A 22,775-nucleotide genomic window follows, 5' to 3' on the forward strand; every position below is an offset into this window, starting at 1 on the left:
CCAAGTGGGTGGTGCCAAACCTGAGGCTTTAATTACAGAACTCCCAGCTAGGATCATTGCCTTACTGAAAACTATGATGCCCCCTCTGCGAGTTAATTGGGATAAGTTAGCAGCTTGTAAGCAGAAAGCGGATGAAAACGTCTTTGATTTCTTCACTCGTTTTGAGGAGACGTTTATCGATCATAGTGGTCAGGATATGAGCACAGAAGGTGGCCAACGACTGTTTGTAGACAAATTTGTGTCAAATTTGGTTCCGGAAATATCTAATAAATTGAAGAATTCCGAAAGTGCGTGGGCGGTCTCCTCTTCGGCCCAGATATTGGCTACTGCTCAGTTTTGTGAAAATAGGGATAAAGAGGAAAGAGAGAAACTTGATAAAAAGACTAAAGAGCTGAAACCAAAAGTTCTTTTGCAACAAGCTTATCCTTCTCGCCCTGCCCAACGTGAATATCAGCCGCCTCCACAATTTCAGAGACAGGTGCAGAGGCCTGGGCCTTTTGTTCCTCGACCCCCACTGGGCCAGAATCAATGCGCCTACTGTAAAGAAGAAGGCCATTTAAAGTAAAATTGCCCGGTTTTGTTACAGCGTACGAGTGGCATTCCCGGGTCACGAGGCCAGGGTGGTTATCAGTCAGCACCCAGAGGTAGAGAACGGGGTACGCCGCCTAATAACCAACGTTCCATGCCCCCTGGAAACTCCACGAATTATTTTGATCAGCAAAATGTTCAGTCTACCAACTATTACAATGATGATTATTATACTGAGGATGAGAGCCAGAATTCCCAATCTAGCTAGGACAGCCATGGACAAAGTAAGGGAGTAGTATCAGTTCCAGTGGACCAAAGCGGGCCTTATGTTGATGTGGTAGCACTAGGTGTTACAGAGCCATTCCTATTAGACACTGGTGCGACGAAGAGCTCTATGATTCACTCTAAACTGCCTGGGGCACCTTTGTCTGGCTGTACGAATGTTTCTGTAGGTTTTTCTGGTGCCCCAGTTCAAAACCCAGTTTCACGCCCTTTGCCCATTTCAATAGGCCCTTACAAATTGGAGGCCCTGCTCCTTTTAACAACTGGTTGTGGTGAAAATTTGTTGGGCTTGGATTTATTGAAGAGATTGTATGCGACATTACACTGTTCCCCTTCTGGTGTACGTCTTACCTTAGATAAGAAATTGACCTCACCGATGTACTTGTCTAAAGACCAGCTTCCCCCTGAATTACAATCTCTTCCCGCCACCCTCTGGGCCACCGGCCCCAATGATGTGGGCCTCCTGCGGATCCCGCCCTACATTGTAACCCTCAAGCCTAATATTAAATTTCCTCACATTCCACAGTATAAAATTTCCAGTGACGGCGAAAAAGCTCTTTTGACTATAGTTCATGATTTGGTACAAAATGGTGTGGTTGAAGAGACTAGGGGAAATGTATGCAATAGCCCTGTTCTGCCTGTTTTTAAACGAACTGACCCCTCTCAGCCACCTGTCTATTGTTTTGTGATTGATCTCAGAGACATCAACAAGATTGTAGTACCTCAATTCCCTGTTGTCCCGGATATTAATGCCCTGTTGACAATGATACCCGCCTCAGCTTCCTGGTTTTCTGTCATTGACCTAAAAAATGCTTTCTTCAGCATTCCCATTGCTGAGGAAAGTAGGGATATTTTTGGCTTCTCCTTAGCAGGCCGAAGCTTCTGGTTCAAGCGGGCTCCTCAAGGTTATTGCGAGAGCCCCTCCATTTATAGTCAAGCATTAAAATCACAGCTCGATATTATGTCTTTACCACCAGGGGCCACTCTCATTCAATATGTGGATGACCTGTTGGTTGCAGCAGATTCTGAGGACACTTGTAAAAAGGCTACCATTTCACTGTTACGCCACTTATCTGACCACCACCACATGGTTTCACCATCAAAATTGCAATATTGCTGCCAAGAGGTTACCTACCTAGGTCATCTCTTGTCAAAGGAGGGACGGCGATTGACCCCAGAACGTATCCAAGCAATTGCCCAAATGCCTATTCCATGTACGCAAAAAGAGGTGCGTGCCTTTTTAGGTATTACCTCTTATTGTAGACAATGGATCCCCAATTTTTCCCTTCTGGCGAAACCCTTGTTGGCACTTACTCTTAAAGATACACCGCACCATCTCCCATGGACTGCGGAATGTCAGAAAAGTTTCACTGATTTACGTACTGCCTTGTGCTCTGCTCCTGTGTTAGGAACTCCTGATTACAGTAAGCCTTTCACACTCTATGTTCATGAGAAAGAAGGTTGCGCATTATCAGTTTTAACGCAACGATTTGGGGACAAGCAACGTCCCTGTGCCTATTTTTCGGCCACGTTAGATGCTGGATTGGTATTAGATAATACCCTCATTGTCATGGTGCCGCATGCAGTAGACACCCTCCTAAATAGAACAAAGACTCAACACCTCACGAGTGCCCGCCTTTCGGGGTACGAATTGACGCTCTTGGCTAGCCACATACACATTAAGCGATGTAATGTCCTGAACCCGGCAACATTGCTGCCAATTCCAGTAGAAAGTGGTACTCAGGAGCAGCATGATTGCTTCCTCCGCACGGAGGAAGAGACAAGAGGCAGAGTTGATTTAAAGGATACTCCACTCCCGGACCCAGATGGGATCCTATGAGTGGACGGTTCTTGTTTTAAGCTTCCCAATGGTGAAACGACCTCAGCCTATGCAGTCACTACCTTGTACACTGTTGTGGAAATAGCGCATATTATACATAATTCAGCCCAGGCAGCTGAATTGATAGCACTGACTAGAGCTTGTGTGTTGGATGAAGGAAAAAGGGTGAATGTGTATACTGATAGTCAGTATGCGTTTGGAGTGGCCCATAGTTTTGGCCGCCTGTGGAAGGAAAGAGGGTTTCTCACATCCCATGGCACTAAGATACAGCATGGCCAATTGGTAAATGACCTTCTTGAATCACTTACCTTGCCCACTCAGATAGCAATTGTGAAGTGTAGTGCACATAAGAAGATCACTGATGATGTAGGTCAAGGAAATGCTTTCGCAGACCAGATAGCGAAAGAGACAGCTAGAGACACTACAAACCGCATGTATGTTGCAGGCTCTGCTAGATGGGTTGCACAAGGAGGGATGTGTGAGAATACTGTGGACAGTGTGAAAATGATCCAGGCAGTGGCCACAGAGAAAGAATTGAGTACGTGGAAAGAGAGTATAGGAAGGTTGGATGTGACAGGGTGCTGGACAGACTTGTCGGAACATCAACGCTGGTTGTTACCAGATGCTTATGTATTCCCAGTAGTTACCATGGCACATGGTCCAGCCCACATTATTGCTAAAGGTATATGCAAACTTCTGGCTCCGGTATGGCAGAATGTGGGGATCCCTAAATGTGCAGACAATCTGGTTAAGCATTGTATTATATGCTTGATGCATAACCCGGGGAAGGGAACACCAACACCGGCAGGCCACTTTGCTCCCCCAACGTACCCTTTTGAGGTTTTGCAAATAGATTACATTCACATGGAACGATGTAACAATCTGAAGTATGTTCTTGTCGTGGTATGTGCCTTCTCCCGATGGATAGAGGCCTATCCCCTGAAAGATAATACTGCTCTATCCACGGCAAAAGTCCTTTTGAAGGAGTTTCTGCCGAGATTTGGGTTACCCAGAATTATTTGGAGTGACAACGGAAGTGAATTTGTGGGTCAGATCATGCAGAAAGTATGTACAGGTCTTGGCATTAAACAAAAGTTCCACGCAGCACACCATCCTCAGTCAGCAGGTTTGGTGGAATGCTATAATGGCACTCTTAAGCTTAAACTCGCGAAAATACAAGCCAGCACGGGTCTTGCTTGGCCTGATGCCTTGCCCTTGGCTCTCTTATCCACCAGAACAACCACCCATTCCCGTATGGGGCTTAGTCCTTATGAGGTTGTGTTTGGACGCCCTGCAAATGTTTGGGGAGTCCCAAGGCCAAAGAAATACTCCGAGATAGAGCATCCATTGTTTATTGACTATTTGCATGATCTCACCACTAAGTTACGTGTCCTTCACCAACAGCTACAAGATACTTTGCCTCAGGCTTCAACGGATCCTGGTCATACCATACGGCCCGGAGATTGGGTCTGCATTAAAAACTTCCAGAGGTCGAAGAACTTGGAACCTCGCTGGAGAGAACCTCGTCAAGTACTTCTAACGACGCGGACTGCAGTGAAGGTGGTCGGCAAAAAGAACTGGGTACATGGGGTACATTGCAAGAAAGTGCCCCTACCTTTGCCTTATGATCAGTGGGTTCGTAACCCAATTAGCGATTCTGAAAGCGAAAGAATACCAAGATTTGGACTGTTTAGCGATGCACACCTAGACTTTGCCAGATCAGAGAAAGACGACGACGAGGTCCTACAAACGGCTATACCACCGGCATTGAAATTGGACACTACTAAACCACATCTCCTTTTCCAAAAACAAACTGTACCTGGTTCCCAGAGGTACGATTTGAGGCCCAGGGAATGGACAAAATACAAATAATGAGCACGAAGCATTGTAAATTATTGCATAATCGTTTTGTAGTGGCTTTAATAATATTGATTTTAATGTGTATTATATTGTCTTGCATAGGATGGGGACTACATGTAATTTTTACGCAGCCTATTCCCAAGGTTACCGTTGAAATGCATACTCATGTCGCTGTACCCCCTCATGTTTAGTCGATAAGGAGTGAATTCCGTAACAACACATTTGTTTCTATGCTACACCAACATCAATTGGCTACTAATGCGACGAACTGTTGGGTTTGTGGTCTTCTGCCAAGTTCAGTGAATACTGGAATACCATACATTACCCTTCCTTTTTCATTTAATGGTTCGTGTAGTGCATGGTGGGAATTGAGTGCCAATTGGGTATTTTCTGGAGATGGTGATACCCGAGACATAAGGAGCTTGCGAGTACATCTTTACCATTTATGTTGGCGGGACAGAAAAAGGATATATGGGACGAATAGTGAGAAGTCAGAATATGCTGATCGCCAAACCAGATCAACGGATTTGTATTTCCTGCCCTCTAATAAAACCTCTCGAAAAGGACAAACTTTTCTAGTGGTACCTGGACAAGCACCATTCTGTATTAGGAAAGGAGGGTTAGAATATAAAGGTACAAGCAAATGCCAACATATTGTGACCTTGAATGGGACAGATTGGCCTTGCATGGTTCCCTCACGTAATACATACTTCGTGTGTGGAAATAAGGCTTACACTTCTCTACCTGGTAATTGGAGAGGCACTTGTTATATCGCTTGGTTGTTGCCCCCTACATATATAGCAGATGCCAAGCATCATTTACAGAAAAGAAGGGTGGCGTCAGACCAGGATACGTCAGGACAAGAAGTCGGGGATGTCTTGAAAGGACTTCTTCCATTCTGGGGTCCAATAGCCAACAGTAGAGACATAAGACAACTAATTTGAGTTGTAGAAGCCACTGTCAATGAAACAGCTGGAGCTTTGAGTAATCTCACTGCAGAACTCGTTGTTGACCGCCTTGTCACGCTTCAGAACAGGATGGTATTAGATATTATTCTTGCTGACCGCGGGGGCGTATGCAAATTGATCGGATCTAGCTGTTGCATTTATATTCCAGACAACGCCCCTACAGTATACCAAGCCATCTCTAAACTACATAAGATCGCTGAGTCCGTTCACCAGGATGAAAGGAATTGGTCTCTGATGGGATGGTTTGGGAGACTACTGTCTACATGGGGATGGAAGATTCTTACCTTTGTCGGAGCGACTTTGGCTATTCTCTTCTCATGTTGCCTTTGCCTACAATGTGGTCCCGCTACATGCGGGCTCTGCGCCACCCTGTGTGTTCCAAATCCTGTATCCCAGAAAGCAGAGAACACGAAGATAATGCTGCAACAACAGCTTGTAGATTTCATGGCTATTGAAGTCGATTCTGATTAACAACAGCCTCTGTGTTTTTGCCTGAGTAATGGCAAAAGGAGGGTCAGAGGAAATTGGATTACGGCTCCATCTTGTGTATTGACACCATTTTGATGTTGCCCTCACTCAGGCACCGACGACCTTCGTAGCGTTTCTTTCATACTCTGTATGGTAACATGTTAAACGACCTTTTCCTGTCTCTCTGAGCAACGTACATTCTGAGACCCGCCTCGAAGCAACTAATTCCTGTGATAACCATCTATTGACCCTTAGTGATCCTTCTCTGCCTCTCCAATTGTTTTACGAATCACCACCTGCAACACGCAAACACGTCCTGTTGTAAATTAATTTAACTTAGGAATGCTCATGCCACCTGGCCTATAGGGTCAGGTAGAGAACACGACCCTAGGGAAGGAATTTCTATTACCTATTATCCTGTATCTTGTACAAAGAATGTTTGCTAGTGGATGATTTGTTTGTTTTTATTGCACATTGAGGGGGTTGTTGCTTTAGGGGATTCAAGCGCTATAAAAGACTATGAGCCACGGATTGAAGTGGCAGTCTTCTGAGAACCTACCACTGATGTACGTCTAGGACAACTGTACCTAGCTGCAGCTAATAAATTGAAGTTCCTATGCCAACAGAGTTTTCCGTGTCTCTGTACATTTAGAAGGCGAACTCAGAAGATTTCAGGTGTACCCTGCGCCGCCAGGCCTAATTCAGCCTGCTTCTTCAGTAGGCATGGCACACAGGGATGTGCAAAGGCAGTGTGCGAGTGATAAGGCACAGGACCTCTAAGGGTGGCACAATAAGTGCTGCAGCCATTAGTGGCCTTCTCTGGTCACAGTGCCCAGATCTGTGATTGGGGGTGGGTGTCTGAAAAGTTTCAGCGCTCTTTCCATCATCTCCTTGTGTTTGCTTTGTTCGCCCTAAGGTGGCAGGGTATGCCCGGACGTGGGTCCCTTGCTCACTTTGCCACTGGATTCAAGCTAGCCTGGCTGATGAAGGCTGTTAGCCCCAAACCGGTCCCAGGATGCTTGTTTCCGCTCCAGGGAAGACATGGCTTGGCAGTTGAGGCTGGACTGTTCCCATGAGGCACAGGGTCAAGACTGATTAGCATATATCTGTGTCTGAACTGGGATGGCGAAGTGAGCTAAAGACCGATGATGGATTCAACCCAGATCTGTGACTGGGGGTGAGTGTCTGAAAAGTTTCAGGGCTCTGTCCATCATCTCCTTGTGTTTGTTTTATGCTACTTGACCTATTCGAACGTGAATGGACTTCTTAGGAAGCCTTCACATGCTAACACCTTTACCGACCTTGCCTGGGGAATGCTAAGTAGGAATGTCACGTTAGTGGTAGAGTAGGGACAGACTAGTGCTTTTCACTTACGAACCTCCAATGAAGGGAAATTTAGACGTCGGAGCCATTCTTTTGTGTATCCTGATTCTGGAACTGATTATTCTGTGCATGTTGCACCGTCTCAACTTCACTCGTAGATTTGGCTTTGAATTAGTTCCAATGTATTTCTACACCCTCGCCTTGAGGTGCTTGTATGTCCAATTGTTCTTGGCTTTGTAATGAAGTAACTAAACTTGATTGGGAGCCTGTGATTCTTCTGAGTCATATCTCATTGGAACAGTAATGATTGATGTGGCTAATGACTTTCCTCCCTTCTACACTTTCATGCAGACAAAAAGAGACATCAGCCTAGGGTTCCAGAGTAAATCTAGAACGTGGAACCCGGCTCCTTCAGTGGTCAAACCATTTTTTAAACCTTCCTCCAATTTCATAATTTGTTCCTCTGGTGCTGTTTGAGGAGAGACTTAAAAAATATCTCTACGTTATACTCTCTATGGTGTGTGAGCATATTACTAGTACACCCTCCTCTACACAGCTTTGTTGTTGAGAGTCCTAGCCTGCTTCACATCCCACTGATTTGTCTAACAATCTTAAAACATCATCTTAGCTGCTAGGACATGTCACGAGGTACGTCGTCAGGATGCAGCTGCATTTAGATGGGCCGGTACTCACAGGTAAAAGTACCGGCACTTCTTAAATTTAATACTCTGAGTACCGGCACTTCTCTACTGCCGAGGAGGGTACCGGTACTCATGAAAGGGTAGGCTCATTGGCTGAGAGTGCTAATGAGCAGGAGTGGAACATGTCTGGCAGCCAAGGCGCCGCTTCTGCAGCTCCGACCTGAGCCCCAGCTGAGCTATTCAGCAGGGCTCATCTGAATAATGTCCGGTGCTCACCATCACGCTGTGCTTGACAGAGCAGGGACCATAAGATTCATTTTACCTGCTAGTGTGCACGTGTGATTTTCAGGGCGCAGCACTTCAAGTAGTGAAAAGTCAGTGCAGGGTAATACTTTAAACATATAAATTTTATCAGGGGCAAGGGCGGCTGATTCTCACACTTCCCGTACTTTCTCTCGATCGGAGGGTTAATGCGCAGACAATGCGATCGAAGAGGCCCCTGGAGCGCTAATCTAACTGCTTTCTGCACTGAGGCACCTACCTTCCTAACGTCAAATGCCTCAATTACCCGGTCTGTGAATAGAAGGCTTTCTTATAAGCCAAAGGAGCTCAAAACTAGCGCCGCCAACCCTGCATTCTGTTACTGTCGTCAGGTCCCATATGGACACACTGTTGCGGAGGAGCCATTTCTGGTCGGCGCCCATGCTGTGGCAGGATGTTGCATTTCCTGCCTGCCAGAGGGCCCCAGGGCACCAAACAATTCCCCTGCTGCATGAAGTTAAAGGAGGAAGCCGGTGTTCATTTGATAATCTCCTGCTGCTGACATTTAAAGTGTTTGTTACGAAAATGATTAGGGGGCTCCAGCACGGCATAGGGCCTTGCAAATGGGCACACTAGAGTTGTCTGTCTAAACTAGCAGCTATGCTGATTTATTAGTAGTGCAAAGTGTTTAACATCCCTGCTTGACAGTGACACTACGAAGCAGCACCCTTTATTTTCTCAGCACAGTTAGACTTGCTAAGTCATAGATAAGTCCTGTGATTATTGTTCCCCCTGGAGAGAGGTGAGAGTTTTCTCTACTGGCAGTTTTCACTGTCACCGTAATATGCCTCCTTCAATCAATCAATCAATTGATGGAGCAGGTAAAGCAAAAATGTTGTATACCTTCTCTATTTTGCATGATAAAATACTAATTACGTAACTATACTAATTATTTACCTTTATTAACTGTTTGGGGTATTAATATTAACCAACTTTACACCTTGATAAACCCGAACTATATGTGGGACTAAATTGCTAATTGCATGGCTAATAATTCTAATGAATTAACTGTGGTACGCATATTAACTGTAGGATGTGCTTTGATAGAAATTGAATGATTTATGTTGCTTTTGTAATGGTTTGCATTCCTGGTATGGTGGAATGGTGGGTATTTTGCTTTAAATGTTGCTATAAGCTAGGAAACTACTAATGCATATTGGGATTAGTGTAGGGTCAAACATTAGAATCTTCATTTCTGTATATTAATTACTTTTTATGTTTGTTTTGCTTAAGTTGGCATTCGGGCCTACTAGGCCGCGATATTCAAAATGGAGTTCGGAAGTGTCCACCGTTGTGTGAGCGCGATGTCTACTGCGCAGATTCGGATGGCTCTGAAGATCTCCAGGCGTCCTTCCATTTGGGCACTGTGTGCCTCGTCAAGGATAGGAACGTGGAGGATTGCCAGAATTCAGCTAGTGTGAATGACAGAAAAGAAAATGACAACCTATACTCAGAGGTCAACATGTTGATACTCCGGAACTTTTCGCATGAGAACTGTACAAGCCAAAGGATGACCTGTTTGATTCCCTGAGAACTAAGAAACCTGGGAACAACGTCCCATATTACAAATTTGAGGGGCTTAGCCAATCAGAGTGTTTAGATTTTAGAAAATGTTGCTGGTTATCCTAGAATTTACTATAAAAAGGGGAACCTTAGAGGAGGGGTGTGTGCGTTCCAGAAGGGTGTCCCGGATTTGCGTTGGTGGCTGTTGATTGATTTGCTTGCACGATTGCCTGGTCCTTTGGATATCTTTGGGACTGTGTCGTGCCGAGTAAAAATAACTTTTCCCGGACTTATTTGGGTATTAGCCTGCATTCGATTGGAACGATTTCACCCGAAGGGATTTGATTTATGCAGGACTAACAGGGTTTGAGAAATGGTCACTGATATCAAGATTTAGGTAAATATAATTGTCATGCTAATTTGTGTTGAATAATCAAATTTGAACTCTGTGTTGACTAAAATGTTGATTATGCAAATGAAAGCGAATTAATTAGATAAACTAAACATTGATTAACAGAAAATGAGTTTGTGATTCTTTCAATAAGGTATTGATTAAAGGTTCCGAAACTTTAAATGTGTTTTAGCTGGTTCTAAATCACCATCAACCTGTCCAACTAATTGGTCCGTCGACCAAGTGGTGGAGTGCCTTGATGTTAAGGTTAGGATTCTATAGGTACTGATGTAAAAATATATATACTGTAATTAATTTCCTTTCCTATAGGTAATAAGGTACCCCCACATGTCCAGAGCTTCTATCCTCCTGTGTGCAGAATTCCAATGTGAAGAATGAGTGTTGGTGTTATGGGCCCCATCAATGAATGAGTGTATGAATGAATGAGCGTGAAGACGGATCTGTAACGCAGGGAGGATATGTAAATTTGCCCTTTCCACTGGAGCACAATCAATCAGGGAATTGTAAGCGCGCTACTCACCTGTGAGGGTCTCAAGGTGCTGAGGGAGGTTGGGGGGGGCAGGGGAGGGGGTCTGTAGATCTGTTTAGCCAAAGAGCCAGGTCTTGAGGGTCTTCCTGAAGGTGTTCAGGGAGGGGGTGCGTCTGATGTCTGCCGGTAGCTCGTTCCAGGTCTTGGCTGCAATGTGGGAGAAGGATCATCCGCCTGCTCTGGCTCTGTGGATGTCCGGGGTTTCGGCAAGTGCGAGGTTGGAAGATCGGAGGTTTCTTTTGGGTACATGAAAGTTGATTCTGTCGTTGAGGTATTTGGGTCCGTTGTTGTGTTGGCATTTGTAGGTGTGAGTGGGGATTTTGAAAGTGACTCTTTTCTCCACGGGGAGCCATTGGAGACTGCATAGGTGTTGGCTGATGTGTTTGTGTCTGGGGGCGCTGAGGACGAGTCTGGCGGCGGTGTTCTGTATTGTCTGGAGTTTGCGGACTAGGGATTGTTGATGCCGGCGTAGAGTGCGTTTCCATGGTCCAGTCTGCTGGTGATGAGTGCGTGGGTGACTGTCTTCCTTGATTCAGGGGGGATCCACTTGAATGTCTTGCGGGGGATGCGGAGGGTGTTGAAGCAGCTGGAGGTAACAACGTTGACCTGTCAGTTCATGGTGAGTGATGAGTCGAGTACGATGCCGAGATTCTTGACATGGTCTGAGGGGGTAGGTGGGCTTCCGAGGGCGGTTGGCCACCAGGTGCTGTCCCATGCAGAAGGGGTGGTACAGAGGACGAGGACTTCTGTCTACCGGCGTTGAGCTTCGAAGTGGGGGTATTTTCAGTTTCTTCCTACTCACGTGCTCAAAAATATATAGTATAGTGCCAAACAACAGCAATTAACAGTATGGCATTAAGCAGGCGCAACTATTGCAAAAAAAGCAAATGTTATTACATTATCGCATTTCTCTTTCATTTTGTGTAAAGAGTTAACCTGTATTGTTTATATAAACACATTTATCATGTGTTTTGGTGTGTGCTGCAACTATTATAGAAAGACGAGCGGGAGAACCGAGTTTCACTTTACGGTGCCGGGAGCTGTCTTCTCAGCGCATGCGCTGGAGATAAGTATCTCGTCTCTGCGCATGCCCAGTTGCAGCAGAACGCGCTGTGGCTGCGCCTCTTACCCGGTCTGTTTCTGGGCGCTGTTTACATGTAGGCGCTTTGTGTGCACGGATTTGTTTCCCGTTGTTCAGGGAGGAGGCATGTACTGAACTTTGGCTTCTCTTCCGTCCTGGAGTATTTACCGAGAGGATCGAGGAGGCCCGGACAGCTGTCTATTACACACCATCCTCGGTCCAGCTAGAGTCCAGGCTGCGTTTTGACCTCTGAGTTTACGCGGCGGAGCAGGAGCGAAATGTTCAACCAGGGATCGGAAAAAGTCAGTAATGTTGTGTACATGCACTGCTTTTTTTCTTTGAAGAATATCGGGATATAAAATATGTTGTTTTAAAATCCTTACAGTATTGCATATAAGCGAGGCATGTGCTGTTGTTTTACATGTGACGTGAATTGAAACATTCTCTTCCCAATAAGCACGTGTCACGTTCGAGGATGTTTTCACTGTAAGTTTATTTGTACAGCAACTAATTACGTCTTCACATAACTCGAAGCCTGGGCGAACCGCAGTTGTATGGAATCTGGTCATAGAAGGCTTCCAGACTCCAGATTCCATCCAACCAGTCCGACCAGGATGTTGGATGAATCAACCCATACAGAGCACCCGAGGCCAGAGCATACATACACCTCAGGAGCATGACAATTAAAGACTAACTCAGCCAGGCTGTGGTGTGTTCCATATGGCTGTTATATATATATATATATCTCTTACTGTCCAGCCAAGAACTTTAATTATTCAAACCTAAGACTGGATATTTACAAGGCAGTGAGAAAGCTACAACTAAACAAATACTTTATATTGAATGCCAAGAAGGATGATGACAATAGCCAACTCAATAGTGATATCAGCTCTGAGTATCAGGTATCATCCTTAACACAATCCGACATGAATCTCATAAGTGAAATACAGGACATGTGGGAAGAAGGCGCAAATAATTTAAGTGATGAAGAAGCAAGTTTAATGGGGTCTGGTCAAGTAAGCACCGATGAAAGCTCTACTAAGGTGACAACAACAATTCCCACTCCATTCAAACCAAAATCTACCTTCAACCCTATATTGCTAAGAGACTCTATTGACATTTTTCACGAGAACGTAGTGAGTCAGGTAAAGCAACTGAATTTCTCAACTCAACAACCGATTATGTTATATGAGATGCAATGCAGGAACCATGAAAGAGATGTATACAAAGCACTATAAAAACCTATGGGTGGAAAATGAAAGGTTTGTTAACCCAGGAGGAACATGATTTTTTAATGAACAAAAATCCCGTGGTACCTACCATTTATTTTATTCCCAAAGTGCACAAGGATTTGACAAACCCCCCCAGGCAGATCAATCATTTCCGCCATAAGAAGCCTTTTGAAACATATGTCACAGTACATTGACTATTTTCTTAAAGATCTAGTGAAAATGTTACCCTCATATGTGAGAGATCCTAGTGATTTCCTGATGAAACTGTCCAAATTCAAAGGGGAACATGATTTTATTCTAATTGCTATTGATGTATGTTCACTCTACACTAGTATAAGAAATGAGGACGGGGTACTTGCACTTACATACTACTTGGAGAACAAAACAACAAACACTGCTGATCACAATGCTATGTTAATAGAAATGGTTATGTTCTGTCTATCGAATAACATCTTTATGTTTAATAACATATTGTATGAGCAGATAAGAGGAGTCGCCATGGGGGCCAGCTTCTCCCCAAGCTACGTCTGTTTGCTAATGGGGTGGTGGGAGTAGCTGGCCCTCAAGGAACAACACACACTATGTACTACCAGAAATGTCAAATTATGGTTGAGGTATATAGACGACCTGTTTGTTGTTTGGAAAGGCACCTACGATGAGGCTAATGATTTTGTCAAAGCTATTAACCAGAACAATCTTAACCTCCAATACACAGCTACAATCAGTTCCACAGAGGATAGCTTCCTGGACACTATGGTCTATATAGATAACACCAACATTAAAACCAAACTGTATAGAAAGGCAACGGCTGGAAACACAACATTGCATGCCAGCAGTTCCCATTCGCGTCACCTCATAAACAGCATCCCATATGGGGAGATGTTGCGGTTACGACGATACATAGTGAGCTGCCCAAATTGAATGTAAAAAGAGATTCCTGGACAGGGGATATTCACATAAGATTGTCAACAGTGCTATTATAAAATCTATGAAACAATCTCGTATACATCTACTAGACAATAGACAGGACTCTAAGGAAGAACATTGTAGCACCCGAGATACAGTACCCATACAGGGGGAACATCGTTTACAACGCGGGGATTACATCGCGATGCCATTACATCGCGGTTTTTACAACGCAAGTCGTTACGACTTGCGCTAGATGGCGCTCTAGGACAAGGAATAGTATAATTTACTATCCAACATCTTCCCTACTGTACGTAGACTGGAGTTGGAATAGTAAATTATACTACTCCTAAGTCCTATTCCTTGTCCTAGAGCGCCATCTAGCGCAAGTCGTTGTAACGACTTGCGTTGTTAAAACCGCGATGTAGTGTACCGCGATGTAAATGTATGCGTTGTAACGTCATACATCCCCCATACAGACTTCAGAATAATAACTGAACTCAATAGGCAACATAAGAAAATTCAGTCTATTATTAATCAGAATTGGGCAATTCTAACTAGCGATACGGTCATTGGATCAATGCTCCCGTCAAAACCATCCATCACATATAGCAGGGGACCCTCTATGCGTGATGAACTAGTGAACTAGCCCTGAGGTGTTAGAGGGTACATCTTGGCTACAATTGCACAAAGGATTCTTCAAATGTAAGAGTTGTAAAGCATGTCAACTGGGCGTAAATACCTCAACCTACACAACACCATTCAGCTCCCGAAATAGGAAAATCACAAAACTCCTCCCATGTAAAACGGAGTATGCTGTGTATATTTTGACTTGCCCGTGTAAACTTCAATATGTTGGCAGTACAAAATTATCTGTCCACAAGCGGATACTCCCAACATATGAGGGCCATAACAAACCAGGACAATACTTACCCGGTGGCCCGGCATTTCACAGACAAACATGGGGCTGACACACAACAGCTACGGTACTTTGTAATTGATTCTGTACCTGCTAGCAGGAGAGGAGGGAATCGGGAATCTAAACTTCGAAAATTAGAAACCAGGTATATATTAGAGCTCGATTCCAAGCACCCGGGAGGCCTTAACATCACGGAGGACCTCCACACGTGTCTTCACTGAAGGGGCTTGTTACGAACTGAATCTAGCCCAGGACATAGCTCTTACAATTTGTATATACATTCTGCCTTCCAACATCCCTGATTATTTTTATCATATTTAACTAAGTCTGTGATCCAATACTACACATTTTTGTATCATTTGGGTATTTAGGAATGGACTATATGTACGGACATGTTTTATCCTATATTTATATTTTGTCTTTTTAGGATGGACCATATATATTTTTGTACACTCTTTTAATATATTAACATATAATCTTATTTATTTATATGATATTATGAACTATAGACATTTGATATATATGTACTTATTGATATATTTATTTATCTATTCATGTACCTAGGGATCTAACTATGTAGGTATTTGTTGGATCTTTATATAGCGACAACATCTTGCCAAATTCAAACTCATGGAAACATGAGCATATGCGCTTACGGTTGTTTAAACCGTGATCCTAGTAATTCTTTCTTTATTGCAGAGATTTAGGGCTCTAAATCCTGCTACATTGAAGAAATGCCATTTGTGTAGATCCATTAACTATATTAGGGGTTTACTGAGTTGCCTGTGGTGGGCATTGTGGCAAGACTTGCACCTTCGGAAAATAAATAATTGAATACAGCACATCTTTGTGGTCAGTTCCGTTCTTCCAGAAGTGGACGTGTGGCGTAATCTAGGAATATATATATACATCAATCTACTGGCGGTCGCCAGTAGATGGTTATAGTTGGGACCTAGTTTCCATAGGAAAAGCGTTTTTTCTTTTCCCAATAACTTTGGCGCCGGTTGACAAATCTTCAAGAAATTTTCAAAACTTGTGCCCGCTCCGGTCAGCTACTATCTTGAAAGTTTTGGGGTGATTCGCCAAGCGGGGGCCGAGAAAAAAGGGGGGTCCAAAACGTGTTTTCCCCATGCAATTTCCCATAGGAACCTTTAATCGCAGCTACAGCCCGAACTGCTGAACGGAATTACACAAAATTTGGCAAAGATTTAGCCCTTGGTTCACACTCGTGCCTTTTTGTTAAATGGTGTAAATCCGTTCAGTAGTTCCTGAGAAAATCAAAATCACATATATATCTATGGCAGCGGTGGAACCGCGCACCCTGCCGAGCACGAGCTGTATGCTAATTGGCTGTCAACATGTGACGCGCGGCCCCCCTCCTGGAGCCATTGATGGCCCTGGGGACCGCCACCCCCCAGGGCCGGCTCCTGCAGTGTCCTGGGGCGCCCACCCCCAGAACACTATGGCGGCTCCTGCCCTGCCATAGCAAACTTGGTTTGAATTTTGAAAGAGAAAGCAGGAAGCCTGCTCTCTCTGTCAAAATTCAAACCAAATTGCTTTTCCACACGGGGAGCTGCAACTTAGCAGCTCCCCATGTGGAAAAGCAATGCCGGCTCCCGAAGGACGCGGGGAGCCGGCTGGGACCATGGGGGGATTGGGGACCCCCCCAACGGTCCCCAACAAAGAGGGCCATCCCCCGGGGCTACAAGTGGCCCGGGAGAGGGGCCACGCGGCCCCTCCACAAAATTTAAGTAAAAAATAAAAAAAACAAAGGCCGGCCCCGGGGGATGGGGTCCCCGGGGCCTTAAGTGGCCTAAGGAGGGGGGCAACGCAGCCCCCCTCCAAAAGAATTTTATTTAAAAAAAAAAGGCCATGCCCCGGGGGATGGGGTCCCTGGGGCCGATTAAGGCTCGGAAGGGTGACCATGCGGCCCCCTTTTCAATTTTTGATTTAAAAAAAATAAATAAAATTGGGGGCAGGCCCTGGGGGATGGGGTCCCCAGGGCCAAAATATTAGGAAAAGAAGGGGGGCCACACAGCCCCCCTTCTGAAAAGAAAAAGACTTGCATCGCGCCGGAGGCCACGCCCCCTTTTTGCAGCACTCTGCAAACGCGCCCTCTGGCGCGTTTGCAGAGGGGGAACGAATTCCCCTTGAATACTGGGGGCCCTGGGGGCCAACAAGCCCCCCAGGAACCTCCAGTATGCACCAGGGGGCTGCGTTGCAGAGAGGTGTTCTGAGGCCATGTCCCTTTTTACACCTCTCTGCAACACAGCTCTGTGTCGCTTACTGGAGGTACCTAGTGGGCTAGTTTGACCCTAGGGACCCTCAGTATTCAAGGTGACTTAATCTCCTAACTTAGCGTTTGGCGCGTTTGCAGTGGGGGAACGAATTCCCCTTGAATACTGGGGGCCCTGGGGGCCAACAAGCCCCCCAGGAACCTCCAGTATGCACCAGGGGGCTGCGTTGCAGAGAGGTGTTCTGAGGCCATGTCCCTTTTTACACCTCTCTGCAACGCAGCTCTGTGTCGCTTACTGGAGGTACCTAGTGGGCTAGTTTGACCCTAGGGACCCTCAGTATTCAAGGTGACTTAATCTCCCAACTTAGAACGGCCAAAGGGCTTGTTTACACAGTGGTGAAGGGAGGGGACGGGGCCTGAGGTGACATGTGCAAACACGCCCTGTGGTGCGTTTTTAAGTTGGGGTAAAAAATTCCCCTTCAATCCTGAGGGACCCTGGGGGCCAACTAGTCCACCAGGTGCTTCCAGTAAGCGCCACTGCGCTGCGTTGCAGAGAGGTGGTACAGGCCAAGCTCCTTTTTACACCTCTCTGCAATGGCGCTTACTGGAGATACCTAGTGTGCTAATTTGCCCCTAATGACCCTCAGGATTCAAGGGGACTTAATCTCCCAACTTGAAACAGCCACAGGGCGTGTGCACACAGTGGGGAAGGGAGGGGACGGGGCCTGAGGTGACGTGTACAAACACGCCCTATGGCGCGTTTTAAGTTAGGGAAATCATTCCCCTTCAATCCTGAGGGCCTCTGGGGGCTAACTAGCCCACCAGGTGCTTCCAGCAAGCGCCCCTGTGCTGCGTTGCAGAGAGGTGGTCCAGGCCGTGCCCCTTTTTACACGTCTCTGCAACGCAGCTATGTGGCGCTTACTGGAGGTACCTAGTGGGCTAGTTGGACCCTAGGGACCCTCAGGATTCAAGGGGACTTAATCAGACAACTTAAAACTGCCACAGGGAGCGTTTACACAGTGGTGAAGGGAGGGGACGGGGCTTCAAACATCTATCCACTATGCATGCAGTCCCCTAACTAACCAACACACTTATAGTTCTGCACTTATACATTCAACAAAAAAAAACAGTATTTCAGTTTCAATATTTTAAAAAACATTTTTATTTCCATTTATATTAAAAATATATAATGTAATTTAAAAAATAAAATATGTAAAAATAAACAGTGAAACTGTAGAAAATCAGTATAAAAAATACATATGACTATTATTACATTTAAAAATTATCATTTAAAAACCTTCGAAATTCACTGAAAAAACCATAGGTTTCAGACATGTTATAGTTAGGAATTAGAATTTTATAGTTAGCTGGACATTTCACTCGTACAAAAACATTGGAATTCCTCCGTTATAGTTAGTTCTGCTAACTATAACTCGCGCGCCTGCAATCCACTGCTGATGATGTCACATATTACATCATTCATGACCTGGTCAGTGACATCACTGATGACCTCATCCACGTGACAATCAGATACACCTCATCATACACTAGTATAACCTTTCATCACTCACTGTAAAATACAGAGTACCATATTTGAATCCATTGACACACCAATACAAGTTTCTAAAAACCCACTCAGTGATTCCTAGATCTACACACACATCTAATCACTTACCTATAGATTCACTAATACATGCTGTCAGTGATCAATAGAACACTATCAAATATACCTATACACCTATATTGACTTTACACACTAGCACACATCCTATTCACTTATGCAGTCATCCTACTCACTTATGCAAACAATGGATCATATTTACATTTATTCAGCTACACACTTATACAAACACCACTTCATTTATTCATATAAGATAGTAACTCATACTTAGTGTGTTATAAAATCACTATTAAGAGTATACAGTTATCCATACAGTCACTCATACAATCACTGAGTCTTATGTATACTTATTTATATACAACTGTCACATACACTGCCTTTTATTTTTCTAGTTTGTTGGACATGTACCATTGAGACATATATTGGCTCATCACCACACCCATAAAGATGTTCACTCACCCAAACAACTGTTATAACATGTAGTTTTAACTTCAGATACCTACTGAATCAACTATTCACACATCTTTGGGCAGTCACACACCCCTCCACCGAACCACACACACATTCACTCTCCCATACAAATACTCAGTTAACTAATCAATAAATAATATAGACTTTCATGTAGCTAGTAACCAACTGGTGCAGCAGTTTACACAACAACTGACAAAGTGATACAAATATTCACACAGTTTAGTCACTATCCAATATATTTAGTGAGACACTATAAATTAGTCAGGTAAACAGTCAATCACACTGCTACTAAATCTTCCATCCAGATATTTATATTTATATATCCACTCATTCTTCAATGCAGATTGCTATATTTATAATACATATTTAAATAACGAACCAAACCACATTCAATGGATGATGTCATCAGTGATGTCATTTGAGATGTCATCAGTGATGTCACTGACCATGTCATGAATGATGTAATATGTGACATCATCAGCAGTGGATTGCGGGCGCGCAAGTTATAGTTAGCTGAACTAACTATAACGGGGGAATTTCACTGGTTTTGTACGAGTGAAATGTCCAACTAACTATAACAGCCCTGAAACCTATGTTTTTTTCAGTGAATTTCTAAGGTTTTTTTAAATGCTAATTCCTAACTATAACATGTCTGAAACCTATGGGTTTTTTCAGTGAATAAATATAAATATATATATTTTACCTACTGGCAGTCGCCAGTAGGTTATATATATAAGCCCTGATTGTATTTCAGTACTGTCTAAAATGTATCAGCTATTTATGCACTACGTTGGGACAATCACCCATTAGGCTGCAGTATTTCTTTAGTGGCAATTGATGACTCCCCCATGTGATGTTAATTGTAATTTGCACTTTAAAAACCCGGCACAGTGTATGAGGTGCTGTCATGTGAGCAAGGCTCTGAGGAGCAGAAACGTTATGGCCGTCGCTTTTGGCAATAAAAATTGAATTTGCACCTTATTTTGGTTCGTGTACCTGCTTTGTGAACGTCCGGAGGATTACCGAGGCCAGCAAACGCGGTAATCAGCATATATTTGGTCGTACTGGGTTTCATTCGACCTTTACACGGGACCCTCTCTGCATATTGGTCGGCGTCGGAAGTGAAACCGTTTCCAGGTTGTACCCGGAAGAACCTACTCCCGGAAGGAAGAGTTGGCGCCTGACCCCCCTGATACCTCACCAGCATTTCTGTGGACGTGGTCTGTAACGGAGAAGGAGCTCCCCGGTTGAAGTCGGACGACGAGACACGGGAGGCTCCGGCAACTTCGTAAAGGCACACAAAGGTACCGAGGGGTGGAGAGTATTAGTGCTGCGTTGGGGTGGCTACGGAAGAAGTTCTAAAAAACCTGATTTGACCCCCTATACGCAATTTATTAATTAGCCCAAATTAAAGCATGACGGCGGACAGCGTTCGAGAACGTGCGACTGCAGCATTATCTATGTTTTCAGACAGCCTCCCGTTACCAGCCAATATCCATAGCATTAACATCACAGATACAGATATTCGGGACAACTCATTGAAAGAAAAATACAGAATTCTTGAAAAAAAGTTACGGAGCGAGCAGAGTAAATGGTGGGAGTCAAAGTCCCTCCAGGGCTACATAGACGTCAACAGAATTCCCCGAGGGTTGCGTATACTCACAGCTCCGAGTTACGAGAATCCCAACCCGGAGCTAATGCGAAAATGGGCAGAAACTAATTTAGAATCCTCACGAAAATTGGTGCTGATCCTGATTAAGTATGCTGACATTGATAGAGTGCGGCTATTAAAAGAGATAGATGAAATTAAGGAGGAATTGGATAAAATTGAAAACAATGATGAGAAAATCAAACTAACAAATGAAATGACTTCCAGACTCAGGAAAGAAGAAGCAAAAATTATGGAGAGGAAGACTTTTAAATTTCAGAGGGACCGCAATGATTACCAATTAGGTCAAATATTTACATTTGCCAAGAAATACGATTCACTACGTGTCCCTAAAGCCAAGGTTACACCTCCAAACAAGGGCTTCAGTAGATACACCAACGTGACCGACGCCTCACCGTCCGAAATAAGCTCAGCAGGGGGCAGTGATTCTGAGTCCGAGATACGAAGCTGTCTGGCAGCTGGCCTGATCCCCAAGCCAACCCCAGCAGAGGAAATGATTTTTTTATGCGTAGAGAGGAGACAAACTCTACGCCCAAGACCAACAACAACGAGCTACGACGCAAACGCTCAAATTATAAACGCAGGCAGAGGTGGAGGGCGAGGCAGAGGGGTCTCAAATCAGAACAGGAAGAGAGGAAGAGGATATTGGGCAAAGAAGTAAGTTCTAATGATACCAATACCAATACAATAATCAACTTAACTCCCTTAACTCTCACGGAAGATGAAAAAAAGATCCTCGCTTTGGGTCTTTCATTCTCACCCCAGGTCAATTTTGACTATGCTGTCACAAGACTTGATATTTACAAAACAGTGCGTAAACTCAAACTTAAAAAATCTTTTGCACTTAAAAACAACAAACAAGTTAGCATCCGGATAATATCTGAAATATCACTTCTGGATGCTATGCAGGAGCTATGGGACACTGAAGGATCGGGTGATTTAAGCAATTCCAATCGCTTAGAAGGTACCAATTCATTAGTTCCAGCTACTCCGTTTAGACCACCTTCCACATTTAATCCCTTTATGCCCCGTGATGCCCTTGATATATTCAATGAGAATGTGACAGCACAAGTGAAAATTCTACACAAAGAGACTCAGAGAAAACAACGTTGGTATAATCGACAAACCCAGCAATATGAACATCTTATGCTCAAACTTAAGCAGAACAAAAACATCATTATTCGCCAGAGTGATAAGGGTGGAAACATTATACTGTTGACGAGAGAACAATATGATCATGAAGCGTATTTTCAATTAAATGATAGAGACTGTTATGCCCGGACCACTACAACAGCTATCCAAGCATCTAATAATTAATTTTATTGTAATTTGGCGTGCTGGAAGAGGCAGAAACTAATCTCGGAAGCAGAGTATAGTTTTATGAAGAAAGATAATCCGGTCATTCCCACCATATATTTCATCCCAAAGGTTCACAAGAATTACAATAGGCCTCCAGGCAGACCGATCATTTCTGCCCGCAATGGGATGTATGAGAAAACTTCGCAGTATATTGACTTTTTTCTGAAGGACTTTGTCAAATCTTTAGACTCATATGTACAGGATACTGGGGATTGTTTACGTAAAATCAGCAATACCAAATGGGAGACTGGGTACTGGATGCTGGCACTGGATGTGACGTCGCTATATACTAGCATTAGACATGATGACGGCATCCAGGCCACCAGGTATTACCTATCACTCAAACCAGTACAGTTTAAGGATCATAACGTGATGTTAATTGAGATGCTGGAACATTGCCTTCTCAATAACAATTTTATGTACAATAACCTTCTATATCGTCAATTGAGAGGCGTAGCTATGGAAGCCAGCTTTTCCCATAGCTACGCCTGTCTCCATATGGGTTATTGGGAAGAGAAGATACTTAAGAATTATCATGCTAAATATTTGAAAGAGAATGTAATAGTCTGGTTGCGTTTTATCGACGACTTGTTCGTGATATGGAAT

General features: G+C 44.1%; 1 protein-coding gene across 2 annotated transcripts in view; it reads left to right on the forward strand.

Moving 5' to 3' along the window:
- The first annotated feature begins 11,762 nt into the window (after window positions 1–11,762).
- Window positions 11,763–22,775, forward strand: part of LOC146800042 (uncharacterized) — an 83,579-nt gene continuing 72,566 nt past the window's right edge. The window contains exon 1 of one of the 2 annotated variants that reach the window (XM_085620959.1): window positions 11,763–12,058. In XM_085620959.1, coding sequence (XP_085477085.1) covers window positions 12,035–12,058 — 24 coding nt within the window. In that variant the 5' untranslated portion in view covers window positions 11,763–12,034. The remainder of the gene's footprint in view (window positions 12,059–22,775) is intronic. The other variant, XM_085620960.1, reaches the window with a different exon arrangement.

The sequence above is a fragment of the Triturus cristatus genome, chromosome 8 (assembly GCF_964204655.1).
Source record: "Triturus cristatus chromosome 8, aTriCri1.1, whole genome shotgun sequence".
NCBI classification, from domain to species: Eukaryota; Metazoa; Chordata; class Amphibia; order Caudata; family Salamandridae; genus Triturus; species Triturus cristatus.